Genomic DNA, 17803 nt, shown 5'->3' with positions numbered 1-17803 from the left:
GCAGTTGGGTAGATTCCTTTGCTGGCTCACCTCCCTCATGAGAGCCTGCATATTTACACATAACGAAAATCTTTGATCCTGACACTGATTTTCCTACAAACGGATTCTCTCTAAAGAAATACAAAAGTTCTATGTTGAAATCACTGAATTTTGTACATTAAAAGGAAGTTTCTTATTCCTTCACTCGACCCACCAGATTCCTTGATTTGCTGGATTGATTCCAGAGTGAACTTATCAGGAGAGACCAATGGAGAGAGAACATTTATTTGTATAGTAACACGTGCGGTTGAAGAGGAGGCATATGAGAACCAAATAAAGGTCAAGAATCTCAGTAGAAGAAAAGGAGAAGGGCCCTTTGGTAAGCCGGGAGAAAGCAGAGGCGCCGAGCCACAAACACGTTTCTCTGTCGGCGTCTGAACTCTGCTCTGATCCCACATCCCTCTGGGGACTTCTCTTTCTCTGGTCCATAGTCTTGCTGCTGAACCTTTCCTTGTCCCACAGATCCCAACGGCCACCTCCCAAGACAATGTGAAGCAGCCCAGCTTGGAACGCACGGATGTGCTTGGCAGCGACTACTCACAAGCTGTCACTTGGGTTTCCTGCATTTCTTAGTGATTCTCACACTCTCCGAGGGCCAGGAGCGCCCCCTCCTGCCATACTCTGGCTTATCTGATAAGGAGGGGCCTGACCAATCACTCCAAGAAGGGCCTGGGATGTCTTCCAAGCCCGTGTCACTGTAGAAGTGCTCCTCAGAGTGGAAGGTGCTGCTGCAGGAGGGGAAGTCCCCTGAGTTTTCAGGCATGTAGTCTGTGGCGAAAGAAAAGCAGGAGGAAAACTCAATCTCTGCCTCTTCAGGTGCAGACCTAAGCCCTTCCCTAACCCTCTCCTCCCAAACGAATAAAGGCCCCACCTGGCCTCCTTCCCAGGCCCCACAGCTCCCCGGCCCACCTGCTGCTGTAATAGGGGTGCATTCTTCACACTCCCACTTCTTAGAGCTGGTTCTAAGGAAGGAGCAGTCCCTGTGGGTCCCATGGGATCCGCACGTAGCACACAGAACAAGGCGCCATCTCCTACGAAGAGACCCAAGGAAGGGTGTGGGACAAATACAACACTCCTGCTCGGGGATGTAGGCCACAAACCAGGCTTTGTGGAGGGCTTCTCAAGGCATTATGTTGGTTTTATTTTGTTTGGGGGCCACAGCTGACAGTGTTCAGGGTTTATTCCTGGCTCTGTGCTGAGATGACTCCTGATGGGGCTTAAGAAACCATATGGGCGCTAGGGGTTGTATTTAGGTTGGCCACATGCAAGGCAAAGGCTCTACCCACTGTACTACCTCTCTAATCCCTCAAACCATTTTTTTCCTTTGGGGGAGGGGGCACACCAAACAGTGCTTAGGAATCAACACTCCTGGGAGTGCTCTAAAGGCAGGGGATTGAATCAGCATCAGCTGTGTGCAAGACAAGCCAGCACCTTCCCTACTGTACTATCTCTCTGATCCCATCGAGGCCTTTCCCCAACCCCACCCCTCACTAGGCATTTACCCTTGGCAGCTGTGTGGCTAAACAGACCCCAGGACTCCAGAGTCAGGCACAGCCATTCATTAGGTGAATCTGGAAAGGTCCTGGCTCACAGGGGAGGCTGCACAGAGAGACCTGTTCACTAGTTCCAGCAAGTCCCTGATGGGTCAAGAAGGGCACTAGAAACCAATTTCCCTCTGAAATCTGCAGACAAAAATGAATTTCAGTGCCATGGCCTCACTCTAGATGGCACCTTAGAAGAGATCTTTGCAGCCAGGAGCCTTTCCCTACCCTTCATCCTCAAAGCTGTCTCTTCCTTCTTCATGCAAACAGACAGGGGCATCACAATGCTGATAGCGCTGATACAGCTCTGAGAAAGCCCCGGGTTCGAGTTCCCATGCAGCATCTCTGCAGTGGCAGAACAAACAGTGATAAAGAATATACAATCCGTTGGTAAAAACTTTGTCACTGGGAGGAACCAGAAAAAAATCCAGGTTAGCATAGCAAGAAATCCCAGGCTCCTATAGAGAGACACCTGACAGTGGGAGTGGATCAAATCAAGAAGAATGAACACGGGGCTCCTTAGTTCAATACTGGAATGCCAAGATCCCGGCTCCTCGGGGGAATTCTGATTCCCAAGGTATTTTCTTTCTTTTCTACCACTATGCCCATCCTCTCCTGCTCCTTTTCTTCTGATCTTTGCAAAGCTCTTCCTCCATCCTTTCATGCTTCACTCTCAATTCCTTGGTTCCTTCTTCAGTCTCTGAGCCTTCTTCACTCACCTCCTCTCTACCGCCCAGGCCCTGGCTCAATTCCTGCTTGAGCGTTTCTCTTACCTGTCAGGAATATGAATTCCCATTCTTAGCATTTCTTGAGGAAACTCTTCTCGATTATTACATTGTGGACATTTGAAGAAATGCTTTGCTGATGTGTGGGCGTATTTCTGAAAAACAAACAAACATGGAACAGCTTTGTGTTTGTAAAAAAAAAGTTATCTTTCAATCCCCACACTGTTCCTTCACCTCACAGGGACTATTACAGAGAGAGCTTAACTAGAAGTGACAGGAAAGGGATTTTTGAAGAGTTGGGTAAGGGCTATCAATCCAGGATACAGCCTGGGGACAAAATGCTGCCAAAAGCTCCCGGACTGTCAGTTGTCATCTCTGGTCATGGGACATGGCAGAACCAACCCAGGAGGGTTCAGGTTCCTGGGTGCCTGTCCCTTTTCCCTGGAGGCACGGCTGATTTTGAGACTACTTGACTTATCCTAGGATAAGTTCACTTGCACTAGCCATTCTGAGGATGCTGTTCAGTTTAAATTATGAACTCCCAAACATGTTTAACCTACCACCAATTTTTCAGGGGATTTTTTTATTTAAAAATCACTGAGCTCTCCTGGAAGTTGAACTTCTTTTTTTTATGGGTTTTTTTTTTTTTTTTTGCTTTTTGGGTCACACCCAGTGATGCACAGCGGTTACTCCTGGCTCATGCACTCAGGAATTACTTCTAGCGGTGCTTGGGGGACCATATGGGATGCTGGGAATCGAACCTGGGTCAGCCACGTGCAAAGAAAACACCCTACCCACTGTGCTATTGCTCCAGCCCCTTCTTTTTAATTTTTTAAAATTTATTTTTAATTTTAATTTTTTTGGGGGGCCACACTTGATGATGCACAGGGGTTACTCCTGGCTCTGCACTCAGGAATTACTTTTGGCTGTGCATGGGAACCATATGGGCCAGGGAACGGACCTGAGTTGGCTGCATGCAAGGCAAGTGCCCTACCTACTGTACAATCACTCTAGGCCCTTTTTAAAAAATATTTCTTTAATAGAATCACCATGAATTATAAAGTTACAAAGATATCTATGATTTAGTTTCAGGTGTAAAATGTTCCAATACCAATCCCTTCACTGGTGTCCATTACTCTCCACCAATGTCCCCAATTTCCCTCCCGCCCCCCCACACATACACCTCCACTATTGTCCTTGTTTTTCCCTTCCCTGACTTATCCTTCCTCATCCCTGTCCCAGTGGCAACTTCCTAATGAAGACCAGTTCTCCTGCTCTTGTTTTCTACCACCTCTGGGCATTCGATAATCCCTTATGAGTTTTTTTTTTTATATATAACCCACATATAAGAGAAATCATTGAGTCTGTTCCTCTCCTTCTGACTGATTTCACTCAACACAATACTCTGCATGTCTATCCACGTAGCAGCAAATTGCAATGACTTAATCTTTTTTTTTTATCGCTGAGTAGTATTCCATTGTGCAGATCTACCGTAGTTCCTTTATCCAGTCATCTGTCTTTTTGAACTGAACAAACAGAAAGCACCCAGGACTACTACCACCTCCGCCCCCCGCCCCCCCGCCTCATGATTCCAGTATCTCCTTGTGGGGTATTGCCCAGTTTGGGAAGCACTGATCTAAATCTTACTAGGAATGAGGCCCTACAGGTCATAGATCACCAGCGACTTGGCTGACTCCCTCTGATCACCTGTAGCCCGTCTGCATTTAAGCCGCCATTGTGGAGCACTGCCTGTGTGCCCAGGTTCTCTGAACTATAGCAGCTGTGTGGGATGGGAGTTTCCAGAGCAGACCCACCTGTATGCACTTGCGGTGGTAGATCATTTGACTACAGCATGGGCTCTGGATGTTTTCAATACTTGACTGGGATAAGTCTTCACAGCATAAGACACAGTTTTCCTCTCCTCTATTCCCCGTTTGGATGTCCTGTGTTGGGCGATGTTTCCCACAAAACGATCTGTGGTAGAATAAAAGACTTGGTTTCTGGTTTGCCCGTGAGGCCGTTTTTCTGCTCTCTGGCCTAAGGAAGGGCAATCCAACCCAGGCCAGTACCAGCGGCGCTCCATGCTTACAGGAAGGAGCAGGATCAGGGTAAAGGACAGCCTCATGCCTCTCACAGCTGCTCACCCACTGAGCAAAGCTCCTGGGACTGTCTGCCCAGCCTTCTGCTCCTGAAAGCCCCACTTAGATCCCAACAGCTGTCGAAGAATGTCAGCTGTTCGTAATTGAAGAAGAGAAGGGGAAGCAAGAGTAGCTCGTGAAATCTCCAAGATACTGTTACTCGTTATTAGATGGAGGGACAGACTCACTGATGAGTCAGAACAGCCTATGAGAACTGGACTCGGTATAGTGACGACATACCAAGTTGCAAACGGATGGCCTGACTTTCCACCTGCATCACTCACTTGTACTCTCCAAAAAATTGTGAAAGGCAACCCCGTTCTTGGCCACAGGGGAGATGGAAGCATTTGATGCACTGGTCCTTCTGGCACTTGATGGCAGCTCCCTTTTTCTTGCACACAAAGCAGGTCTGCAAATGAAATCCCAGGCAGGGTCCAGAGCCCCAGGAAAGACAAATACATTCTGTTTAACAGAAATTTTGTGAAGCAACAGTCATTCCCTTTCCTCAGTGGACCAAAAAGCTCTGAGCACTCTGATGCTGAGCTTTGAGCAGCACTGGATTTTCCACCCGTCCCCTGCCCTCCAGTATGATGCTGCTTCTCCTCACTCAGGATACTCTACCCCAGAGAAGAATGGAATGTAAGAGAAGGGCCAGCTGGGAATCTATGACTCCTGATATTTAAGCTAGAAACTGGGGCAGGGGTTGGGGGTGGGGAGAATGGAAGCAAGAGGTACGGGAAGAGGCCTCATTGCAGGGAATTCTAACCTTCCTAGAAGCTCGGGATACTTCTTTTTTGATGTCTTCAGGCAGGAATCCATGGAAACCTCTGTTGGACTGGCCCCTCTGAGGTAACTTGCTAGATAGGATCTGGTGGGGGGAGAGAAGGAGGCAGAACCAGTCTGGTTACACTCATAGTGAAACTGTGAAGTGGGGGTAAGGATGATAACAAGGCAAGGGAGCTAAGAAATAGATTTTGGTTCGATATACATATATATATGTATATATATACACACATACACACATATGTGTGTATATATAGATATATAGATATATATTTTCACCTAACAGTCTGTCAACCTTTATACATCTGCGTACAGACAATGATGCAAGGACCAACTGCTGAAAACCACTGCTATTCATGGTGATTTCACAAAGGCTTATATAATATAAATAATATTGGATACTCTACTTTTCAAATATTAATTATTTAATCCTATTAATAATTTTAAGTGGCATTATTATAACACCTCATTTTATAGGACAAAATATGTGACTGCTCAAGGCCACTGGAAACCTTGACTCTTCTGTACCTTAATTTTTTTGTGGCGGGTGTGGGGCACACCTGATTGTGCTCAGGGCTTACTCCTGACTTAGCACTCAGGGATCACTCCTGGCAGGGTTTGGGGGACCATATTGGGTGCCAGGGATTGCTTAGACACAATGCAAGCACCCAACCCACTGTACTATTGCTCCGGCCCCTCTTCCCTACTTTTATGCAATACTGTTTTCATTTATGGAGGATAGCACTGATGGGCTCAATGCTTTGGGGAAACACCGCCCATATACTCTCAGTTGATACTCAACATAATCCTGTAATCTAAATACTATTTGCTCCATCTTCCAGAGGTCACTAGGGTGTAGCATCATTGTAAACTAGGGCCAGTGCAGCAACAAGGCAGGCCTGTAGACTCCACATCCCTCCCCTCCCGCTGGACTGCTAGCCTCTCAGTACAGAATACTCTTCTCAGGAAGGGCAAGTTGGGTTTTAAAATTTCCTGGCTATGGGAGAAGGGGAGGAATGGATCTCGTCTGTAAAAACACACTTTAAAAGGGCCATTTGTTTCTGAAAATCTCCCCAAAACAGAGTCTAGAATGAGAAAAAAAAGTTAAAATATTATAAATCCATAAATAATGTGTGTGTCCATATATTGGAAGAATGTCAGTTGCACACCCAAAATTTTCCCAAAGTCTTGGAGGGCCAGAGAGATAGTGCAGTGCAATGGATAAAGCACTTGTCTTGCACAGGCCTGACTCAAGTTCTATACCTTGCACCCCTTATGGCCCCTGAACCCACTAGGAGTGACCTCTGAGCCAGGGGTAAGCCTTGAACACTGCTGGGTGTAACAGCCCTCCCACTACCCCCCCACAAAAAAAAATGGAACGTCCTGGACTTCCTGCAGTAATTACATGTAATGTGTATTGAAGGCTGAGGTTATTTTAACATCACAGTAAAGGTGATCCAACAAGATTGTTAAATTAGTTACAAGGTCTGATGACTTGAGGACCTTGGATTATAGCTGTATGTTCCCAATTAGGTTTAAAATATTTACTTTGGGTCAGAAGGAACCTGGGGACATTGATGGAGGGAATTTAACACTGGTGGTGGGACTGGAGTTGGAACAATGTTTGCCTAAAACACTATTATGGACATATTTATTAATCACAATGCCAAAATAAAAATATCACTTAAAATGTAAAAAAAAATTTACTTTAATTATTTTGGAGCTTTAGGATTATGTGAGTGATTCCTATATTATTTATACTTTTGGGTGTTGTTTATGTTTCTTATAGTGAACCTCTATTATTTCTATAAGCAAAAATCAATGGTGAAAGATTAGAAATAAATTTTTTACAATGTACTGACTATGAATGCATTAAAATGCATCTGAATGCATTAAAATGGTCCTTTCAGTGCAAAGGTAAAGAACTAACATTGCTCTAGCACAGTTAAAATCTAAATGTTTTTATAACAGGTATTTAAAAAAATTTTTTTGACATATCCATATAGGGAATGCCAAATTGTCATTAAACAGAAAACACCTGATCAACATTATATATGGAAAGAGCTCTCGAAGTGCATAGAGTGAAAAAAAGGAAACATACAAAATACTGCATTTAATATGTTTATTTTTATGTTTAAAGTGTATATGCTTGTAATGCACCAAAATTACCAAGACTGGAGAGCAAAACCAAACAGCATAATTGTGGACCAATCTTTCTCATGCACATATATGTGAAAAATAAAATATTAGCACACTGAATTCAGCACCATGTAAACAAGATAATTCATAATGACCAAGCAGGGTTTATCCCAGAAATTCAAGGTTAGTTTAATATTAAAGAATTAAATTGCTATAACAAGCCACATTAGCAAAATAAAAGAGAAAAATCATGATCATCTCAATACCAAAAAACCATTTGACAAGTTCAACACAGATTCATGATTTCCTCAGCTAGAAATAAAAAGAAACGTCTTCATCTTCGATCTGATGAAAAACAGCTATGAAAAATACAGTTAACATCACATTTTAATAGAGAAAAACTGAATGTTCTTTCTCATGTTGGGAATAAGAAAATAATATCCACTCACATAACTTCTATTCAATACTAAACTGAAAAGTAAGTTTAAGGCCTTTTCAAGATAAGTAAAGCAAGAAGAGTAATTCAAAGGACACAGAGAGGAGCCAGAGTGATAGGATAGCAGTTACAGCATTTGCCGGCAAGGCAGCTCCTCTGGGTTCGGTTCCTGGCACCCCATATGGCCCCAGAGCCCAGGCGGGAGTGATCTCTGGTACTGGTGTAATAGGGTTGAGGTCAGGAATTTGTACACATGGAATTTGATCATGGCTGATTGTAAAGTTGGGTGCTATGAATGACTTTGTAAATTACAGTACCTCAATAAAAAATATTTTAAAAAATTAAGTACATAAAGATTAGAAAGGAAGGAGTACAAATGTTTTTATTCACACATGACATGAGTATTCATACACAAAAAATTCCTCAGGAATTTATAAAACTAAACTAAAACAGAAATCATACTGAATTTTAAGGTTAAATTGAACAAGACTAGAGAATACAAAATAAAGCACTGTAGCACTGTCCTCCTGTTGTTCATCGATTTGCTTGAGCGGGCATCAGTAACTTCTCTATTGTGAGACTTGTTGTTACTGTTTTTGGTATATGGAATATGTCACGGGGAGCTTGCCAGGCTCTGCTGTGTGGGTGGGATACTCTCGGTAGCTTGCAAGGCAACAATAAATTGCACTTCTATGTGTCAGCAAGAAACTTCAAAAAAAAATTTAAAATACTATTTATAAAAACAGCAATGGCAAATATTTAGCAAGAGTCAATAAGTTATGCAAGATATGCAAGACTTCCTCACTAAGAAAAATTAAAAATAAAAAATCAAATAGAAAACTATATAATATTCATAGGCTGAAGATTTTGTCAATTCTTCCCAAATCTGTAAATTCAAAGTAATCACCAATCTCATCTTTTGTTTGTTTGGTGGTTTTGTTTCTGGACATACCTGGCTGTGCTCAGGGCTTATTCCAGGATCTTTGTTTAGGGATCACTCTTGGCGGGCTTCAGGGATCATACAGAGTACCCTCGGATGGAACCTAGGTTGGTTGTATGCAAGGCAAGCACCTTACCAGTTGCATTATTATCTCTCTGGCTTCAATGTCTTTTTAAAAATTTTTATTCTTTTTTGATCACATCCAGTAGTACTCAAGGTTTACTCCTGGCTCTGTGCTAAGTGATCACTTCTAGCAAGATTCAGAAGGACCACATGGAGTAATGCAGATTGAACGCAGATTGGCTGCATTCAAGGCAAGTACCCTAACTGTTGTACTATCACTCCAACCTGATTTCTTTTTATGAAATATTGACAAATTAAACTTTAAACAGAAAAGACCAAAATAAATATGAAAAGACTGCAGAACTTACAATTAATTTTTTATACTTTTTTGTTTTCTTTTATTTTTGGGCCACACCTGGCAATGCTCAGGAATTACTTTTAGCAGTGCTAGGGGGACCATATGGGATGCCGGGGATCAAACCCAGGTTAGCTGCATACAAGGCAAATGCCCTATCTGCTGTACTATGGCTCTGGCCCATAACAACAATTTGTTTTAAGACACAATAATAAGACAAGGTGGTATTGATGTAAAAGGTCACCCAAATCTATAGATATACATTGATTAATTTTGACAAAGGCACAAAAGTAATTATTCTCCCTATTGCTAAGGATCAAACCCAGGGCTTCACACCTACAACCCAAGTGCTCTATTGCTAACGGCACCCCTGGCTGCATCAGGGCAACGAATGGGCAGCATGTGAAGGCAATGAATCTTGGAGCACACTGAAAAGTGCTAACTAGAAAAGAAAAACATGGGTAAACTTGACGACCAAATTTAAAACTTTCTGTTCTTTGAAAGATATCATGAGGAAATGAAGGGTTGGTGATGTGGCTCAGTGGTAGAATGCTTGTTCTGCTTATGTGAGACCCAGGGTTTGATCCCTGGCACTACAGAAAAAGAAAAAGGTTTAAGTCAAAGACTGGGAGAAAATAGTCAACCCACATACCTGGAAAACAAAAAGCAAAAAAACAGAAAATAAAAAATAGGGTTGTTACTGTTGTTACTGTGTCTGGCATAAAAAATAGGGTATGTATTCAAAATACATAAAGAATTCTTTTGCGGGTGGGGATTGTTTTTGGGCCATAACCAGTGGTGCTTAGGACTTACTGGCTCTGTGCTGGGGGTTTACTCCTAGTCCTGCTCAGGGAACCATATTTAGAGCAGAGTGTTGAACTCAGGTCTACTTTGAGCAAGGTAAATGCTCAACCTGCTATACTAGCTCTATATTTATTTATTTTGACTGGAGCAGTACCTACTTACATGGAAGATATACATGATATCTCCATGATACAAGTTATTATTATTATTATTTTACTGCCAGGGATCAATCTCAGGGTCTCAGACATGCAAGTGCTCGACCACTGAGCATTAAATGACTCTTAAAACTAAGTAAAGCAAAACAATCCCAAGTTGTTGTTTTTTCTCCTAGATTTTGGACCACAACTGGCTGTGCTCAGGGACTCTGACTCCGTATGCCCTGCTCTGTGCTCTGGGATCAGTCCTGACTGTGCTTTAGGAACCAAATGCAGTGCCAAAGACCCATCTGGGTTTGGCCACATACCACACAAGTACCTCAAACCCTGTTGTATCTCTCCCAACAAAGTACAACCCAACTTTAAGAATATTTGTATAGGCACTTTTAAACACACACACACACACACACACACACACACATACTCCACAAGTGAATGGTCAATAAGCATATAATAATAATAGCTCAACATCTTTAGATTTCAAATCAATGCAAATTAAAACTCATTGAGAATGAGATGCCATATAACCTAGTAGATAAACAGAATAAAAAGAATTGACAATAAGTTTTGGCAAGAATATTTTACAACTTAAATTCTCATAAATTGCCAGTGGGAGTGTACAAAATGGTACAAGAACTTTGGAACTTATTTGGCAGCTTTTCATAAGGTTAAGCATATAGTTAGTGAAATCGCAAGGCTTTCTCATTGGAATGGGCTACCTCTCCCCACTTCCCAATACTCATGGAAGCACTGGCAGTCACCCCCACAAACCAACTCCAGCACCACCATATAAGCTCTACTACAGGCCTTGCTTCAGAGACCTATAAATAAATCTCAAAAGAGATACAAAACCGCAGTTAAGCTTGGACCCGCATTGCATGGCTGAACAGACCGGGGAAAATTGGAGAGTGGGTTGGCCTGGAGTTCGCCCAAGCAGAGCCCCCAACAGCCACTTCCTTCTACAATCCAAAATTGCCACCATACCCCCGGCCTGACTCTACTGTCTCAGGACGAACCTCACCAAGACATAATCTGTTGAAAATTATGGTATGCAGGTTTTGTGACTGAAATCTCCAGACTTTCTCAGGGCCGGGCTGGGCTACCTACCCCACCTCCCTGTACTTCCGGAAGCCTTAGAAGTCACACCACACCCCCAAATGGCCACCCAAATGAAAAGCTACTCAGGCCTTACTATCCCGGTAAAAATACCGAATGCCCTGAACAAACACCATGACCTCTTAGCACCTGTATTGTAAACCATAATGCATAAAAGGAAAAGGAGAGAGAGCAAGAAGGAAAGTGCCTTTCACAGAGGGAGGCTGGGGGGCTGGGGGGTTGGGGGGTTGGGGGTAGGGAAACATGGACTGGTGGTGGGAAATTTACACAGGTGGAGGGATGGGTGCTGGATCACTGTATGACTGAAACTCAATTATGAACAACTTTGTAATGGTCTATCTCAAGAATATCCAATTAAAGAAATTTTTTAAAAAAGTAATGTGGAGTTCGTGGCCAATTCAATCAGCTGAACAAATAGCAGTACTCCTACATAAAAAACAAACAAACAAACAAACAAACATATAGTTAGTACAAAACCAGTAATTGCACTGTTAGCCCAAGAAAATGGAAAAACATCTATTCACAAGACGTGTGACTATTCATAGCAGTTTTATTCATAACAGCCCCAAATAAAAACAATTTAAATGTCTATCAACAGATGAGATAATAAACAAATTAGACAGTCATACAACAGAATACTACTAGGCAGTAAAATATATAAGCAATAAGTATGAATTTCTAAAAACCTTGCCTTGAAAGAAAGAAGCCAGACACAAAAGAATATAAACTGTATTGATTCCGTTTATATGAAACATAAGGCAAGTAAAAGAAATCTTTACATTAGAACAGTGATTACCTCGATAGAAAAAAGCAAAAAGGAATTCTCTAGAGTGGTCATGGTCACGGTCACGGTCCTCCCGTTATTCATTGATTTTGCTCGAGCGGGCCCAGTAACGTCTCCATCATGAGACTTGTTGTTACTGTGTTTGGCATATTGAGTACGTCACGGGTAGCTTGCCAGGCTCTGCCGTGCGGGCGAGATACTCTCAGTAGCTTGCGGTGAGTATATTTATTTTGACTGGACTAGTATTTACATGGAAGATATCCATGATATCCCCATGATACAAGTTAATTTTTTTTGGTACTGCCAGGGATCAATCCTAGGTCTCAGACATGCAAGTGCTCTACCACTGAGCATATTTCTAGCTCTGATATCTGAATTCATCAATAATAATAAATTTATATCAAGTATTCATCAAGTTGTATACTTGAAGTGGATGCATTTGGAGTATACAAATTATGCCTACTAAAACAAGAGTTTAGAGGGGAAATAGGAAGGACTATGAATAGCACTGACTTCTGGATAGGGAGAATTGGGGAGACTATTTTGGGAAGAGATTATTGTACACAAAGATTTTATTTTGATTTTAGTTTTTGGGTCATATCCAGCAATGATCAGGGTTTATTCCTGGATCTGCACTGAGGAAATACTCCTTGCAGTGTTTGAGGGACCATATAGGATTCCAGGGATCCACCTGGGGTGGGTACATACAAGGCATGTGCCTTACCCCACTGTAGTATCTCTCTAGTCCCTAAAGACTGATATCACATAAAGACTTTATAACAGATATACTTATGAAAAAACATTTTGTTTTATTTGAGCGGAGAGCCTGGCAAGCTACCGAGTGTATCTCACCTGCACGGCAAAGCCTGGCAAGCTACCCGTTCCGTATTCGATATGCCAAAATCAGTAACAACAAGTCTCACAATTTGTTGTGAGATGTTACTGGTGCCTGCTCGATCAAATCGATGAACAATGGGAGGACAGTGCTACAGTGCTGCAATTTGAGGGGCACACCCAGCTATGCTCAGGCTTATTACTGGTTCTGTGCTTAGGGATCACTCCTGGCGATATTTGGGGAACCATGTGGAGATTGAGCCTGGGTTGGCTGTGTATAAGGCAAGCACCTTATCTGCTGTACTCTCTCTGGCTGTAAAAAAAAAAAAAAAAAAAAAAACAGAAAGATGGCAGCCGCATGGGAGCCTTGTGGACAGCAGGTTTGAGCCGGGGGTGGGAGCGGCAGGGACCTCATGGGAAGGGGGACATTCTGGGCCCGACCAAGGTCGCCAGCTGCCCCCCACAAGCGGCTCTCCGGCACAGCCACGGCCCCGGAGGCACAAGGACTTAGCACAGAGAGCCACCCACTTGGAGCAGAAAAGCAAATGGACTATGTGTTAAACCGAGCCAGCATGCCTGCCCGGAGGGGAAAGGGTGTTGACCCACTCGCCCGCTCCTCTCTGGAAAGAAAGATGGCGGCCACACCGGACAGCAGGTTTGAGCCGCGGGGGTGGGGGGGGGCGGGGCGGGCGGCAGGGACCTCATGGGAAGGGGGGCGTAATGGGCCGTCCTTCACGCCCGACCGAGGTCGCCAGCTGCCCCCCACGAGCGGCTCTCCGGCACGGCCATGACTCCAGAGCACAGAAACCAATCTCTTAACTATCTAACTTTTAATAGAAATTCTTCCAGGGTTAATAAGTAAAATAGCAGAAATTCAAAACCGCGCGGCCGCTATTGCGGCTGCGCGACATCATTTTATTCTTAAACAAAGTTGTACAAAGCAAATCATTTCACAACGCTGTTTCAGCATGTCTGATTGGCGGGGGGTGGGGGGGGGGTGGGGGGGGTGTTGTAAACCCTAAACAATAATTGTGCATCTTCTATTGAAACAATGTATCTAGTCAAAGTAGATAGAGTATTAACTAGAACTCAACTGCCTCACAGGAATTGGGAGGGGTGGGAGGTGGGGTTCTATTGGGGTTCCCGGTTAAAAATAAGTATTGGTAAAGGGAAATGTGTTTGATATTTACATGACTGAGACCTAAACCCGAAAGCTCTGTAACTTTTCCCACAGTGATTCAATAAAGAAATAAATTATAAAAAAAAAAACTTTTTCTTAAAAAAAAAAAAGAAGAAAAAGAAAAAAGAGCTATTGATAAAAGTATACAAGTAAACAAAGAGCAAAAACAACAAATGTACAGCAAATACTGTAAGACATTCAAAGGAAAGGGGGACCTTATACTCACAAGACAGAAATAATGCACGCTGAGATCGTCTTTCTGAAGAAATTCCCCTAATTTTTCAGGATCCCCGGGTTCTTGCTGGCATAATCGACAGACTGATAAAAAGAATGTTGAGAATTCACTTTGGGAACTTAACTGTCTTCATACACAGAGAATACTGGGAAGAGGTCGTTTTCTGGTTTTGGTTTGAGAGCTATACCTGACTGTGCTCAGGGCTTACTCTGGGCTCTGGGCTCAGGGACTACTCTTGGCGGGGTTCAGGGGATCTAATGTGGTGCTGGCAATGGAACTTGGGTAGGCCAGGTGCAAGGTAAATGCCCTATCCATTGTGCTCTCACTCCAGCCCCAAAGGAAGAGGGTCATTTTGACAAGAAGGTAGGATGGAATGAAATGTTATTTGGTATTGATTAGGCCTTTATATCATTTTGGCCATGTTTGAGTTGGCTGCAATTGTTTGATGTGTGTGTGTGTGGTGTGTGTGTGAAGAGGTTTTAATTAACTTGATTCTTAAACTTTGCATATGACACTTAAAATATAACAGTGTTGCTCGGGATCTTACAGAACCTACTCTTTCTTACCAGGCCCTGAAGATGGCTTCCTCTGGGTTACCCTCCTACTCTTGGCAGATTTTCTATACGAGAAAAGGAAGAAGTATAGGTGTTGGTTGAGGATCTTGTTGATAACCCTGGGTAATATTTCCCCCAAAATGTCATGCGTGAGCTTATGGAGAACCAGAATATCTCATGACCATTCATTTTCTTTTTTCTGTTTCTTTTTTGAAAGCACAAAACATAGTCACTGATTTAAGTTACATGCGACGACCATATATCTGTTCCCAGTTCCTGGTAGTCCCTGTGTAAGCTGAGGCCATTCAAGAGTAAACTCCTGTTTCTTCTGTCATCTACTCTGAATCCCAAGTGGTATAATATTTGTAAAACATAACAAAATCAACTAAAGTTGATTAAGAATTTCTGGGCCAGAAAGGCAGTAGGAGAGCATATCTCTAGCAGATGCAATGCCCTGAGTTCAATTCTGGGCACCACAAATGCCTCTCCCTTCCAAGCACTGCCAAGTAGAGCCTGGTAACAACCCTACCCCCATGCTAAGAGTTACTCCCCCCCCCAAAAAAAAAAAGAAAGGAAGAAAGATTTCCCTACTGATAGGCACTATTCTTGCTATTTGCTCAATGTATCTTAAAACGTAAAGGTAAAGGTAAAGGCCCTCCCATTGTTCGTCGATTTGCTCGAGCGGGCCCAGTAACGTCTTCATTGGAGACTTTGTTGTTACTGTGTCTGGCATATCGAATACGTCACGGGGAGCTTGCCAGGCTCTGCCGTGCGGGCGAGATACTCTCGGTAGCTTGCCGGGCTCTCCGAGAGGGGCGGAGGAATCGAACTCGGGTCGGCCATGTTGGCTGCGTGCAAGGCAAACACGTATCTTAAAAATGCTCTAAAAAGTGAAGACTCTTACTGTATTTTCCAGGTGAGGAAACTAAGGCATAAAGAAAAGAAGTAACTCATCACTGGACACTGAGTTGAGATATAAACTTAGGCAACAGAGCTCTGAGCCAGCATTTTGTTAGCAGGGACAGTGCTGGGAGGGCAAATTTCCAGGGAACTACTGGCATATGCTTCCATACTATCAGACTTGAGCCTCCAGAACATGCAAAGCCCTGCCACAGAAACCTTAAGCCACTGGGTAATATCTCTCAAATTCCTTTACATGGCATCTATTTCTACCTCAGTCTTTGATGTTCCGTCTTCTTTTCTTTTATAGTCTTCATTCGCTGCTCCCTATCTTTCCTGTCTTGAATTCTTCTATACTATTATGAGGATGATACACACTCTTCCAGCTAAAAATGTAAATAGGGCCTGGTCAGCAATTTAATCTACAAGTTCCATAGGATCAAAGCAACAGTGCACTTCACTTCCCGACCCATGCCAAAGGACAAAAAAAAGACTCACCCAGTAGCAATGCTACGATAGCCCATTATTATTAAAGTGCATCAACAACTGTCCTTGGCATTTGACACACTAACTCCTGAACCCCTTTGTACCCTTTTCAAGACCAAGAAACTGAGGTCACGGAGGCAACTGCCCGAGATCAGAGTGATCACTATCACACAGCAGTGTAAGAATTCCGAACCGGTGCTTGAACTGGCTGAACTCCTTTGTGCACGAGGGCAAAAGCACTGGGTGGCAGCAATCTCTTTTTGTCTAAACCCTACAGGGTACAAGCGAGCCGCCGTGGCACTGTCTAGGAAAAGAAGTCTGTGTGATTTGGGCTAAAGAGCTCGTGCTAGTGAGACAAGATGACACTGACAAATCATCTTTTAGCTCCATTGCTTCTTCTCCTCAGTCTCAGAGAGAGGGCCTTGGGATTTGGCTGTTCCTATCCTAAGTCCAGATCTGAGTGAAAAGTCTAGAAGAGGAAAAGATGCCTGGGAAAGCCCCGCCTACCACGAGCAGACTGAGAGTCACTTTGTGGGGTTGGGCCACCAACTGTGCTCAGGGCTTACTCCTGCCTTAGTGCTCAGATCACTCCTGGAGGAGCTGGGGAAACCATATGGGTGCTGGGGATCAAACCCAGGTTTGATGGTGTGCAAGGCAAACACCGTAGGGCCTACTAATCTCTCCCACCCCTAAAAGTGTCCCTTTTATTGGTAAGGGCTTAATCCCTGGAAGTGAATGGAGACCAAAAAAAAAAAAACCCGCATTTCTTCCGGGGCAGGAAGGCTGTGTTAGGGGAGAGGGAGGACAAACGGGACTTAGCAGAAGCCTGGGAGCAGTTACAGAGAAGGCCAGCAATTCTGCAGCAGTCCAGCTACTAAGTTGCGCAGCCAGCCCCTCAAAGGTGTGCCGGCCCCTCCCGGGTTTGCTCCTCCACCTCCTCCCCTCTCCTCGGAGACACTGGGGGGCTGCCTTTACTGCAAAGTACCTGCACAGGCTGGAAGAGAAGCGAGAAGGGCGTGCAATAGGGGATCCGCGGGAGCTCCTAAAGCGGCCGAGTTGTTGGGGAAGTCCCGACCATCTAGCAACAGAAACAAAACTTTGCAACGTCAGTTCTTTGCATCGCTAGACCAAGATGTTCCTGGAGTGGAATTCTGTGCTCGCTGGTAGAGACAGGAACACGCAGCAATCTTTAAGGCATTGGAAGTGGCACGTTGCAAACGCCGGCTTTTGCAAAAAAAAAAAAAAAAAAAAAAAAAAAGACAAAAACAAAACAAAACAAAAAAAAAAACCCGCTGCTCAGTTCGAGATTTCCAACCCGGGCGGAGGCTCCCCTGAAACGGCTACGTCGTTGTTTCCCTGGGTAAGTGCTACGTAAAAGGCTGTTGAAAACTCAAAAAATAAATAAGCGCTTCTGCCCCGCCGCCGCCGCAAGAATAAAAAGTGATTTAGAAAATACGCGTCGATGTGGCCACCACTTCGCCCCGGAGGTAACAGTTGGAGAAGGGGCTCAAGGTGCATCCCGCGGGTGCCAGGCCACGCTCATGTCGCGCTTGCCGGCCGGCTGGAGGTCGCCTCTGCCGCCGTCGGCCCCTCAAG

General features: G+C 43.9%; 1 protein-coding gene across 1 annotated transcript; it reads right to left on the bottom strand.

The window, feature by feature from the left end:
• Positions 1-260: 260 nt before the first annotated feature.
• PHF7 (PHD finger protein 7) lies at positions 261-17465 on the bottom strand. Its single transcript, XM_056129524.1, has 11 exons — positions 17193-17465; positions 15995-16107; positions 14834-14886; positions 14259-14350; positions 5210-5311; positions 4728-4852; positions 4120-4279; positions 2354-2460; positions 1809-1925; positions 949-1070; positions 261-807 (listed from the first exon to the last, which is right to left on the bottom strand). The coding sequence occupies exons 2-11, from the start codon at positions 16036-16038 to the stop codon at positions 587-589; spliced, it is 1143 nt and encodes a 380-aa protein (XP_055985499.1). The 5' UTR covers positions 16039-16107; positions 17193-17465; the 3' UTR covers positions 261-586.
• Between the last annotated feature and the right edge of the window lie 338 nt (positions 17466-17803).

This window comes from Sorex fumeus, unplaced genomic scaffold (genome assembly GCF_029834395.1).
Source record: "Sorex fumeus unplaced genomic scaffold, SorFum_2.1 ptg000072l, whole genome shotgun sequence".
Classification (NCBI taxonomy): Eukaryota; Metazoa; Chordata; class Mammalia; order Eulipotyphla; family Soricidae; genus Sorex; species Sorex fumeus.
Note: the sequence above shows the minus strand (reverse complement) of the source record. Positions and strands in the feature narration are given on the sequence as shown.

Excerpts from the sequence above, each read along its gene's own strand:
- PHF7 (XM_056129524.1), bottom strand. The coding sequence starts at position 16,038 with ATGAAGACTATAAAAGAAAAGAAGACGGAACATCAAAGACTGAG. Across the intron at positions 14,887-15,994 it reads ACGGAACATCAAAGACTGAG|AAAATCTGCCAAGAGTAGGA; the intron begins GTAGAAATAGAT and ends TTTCTCGTATAG. Across the intron at positions 808-948 it reads CACCCCTATTACAGCAGCAG|ACTACATGCCTGAAAACTCA; the intron begins GTGGGCCGGGGA and ends CTTTCGCCACAG.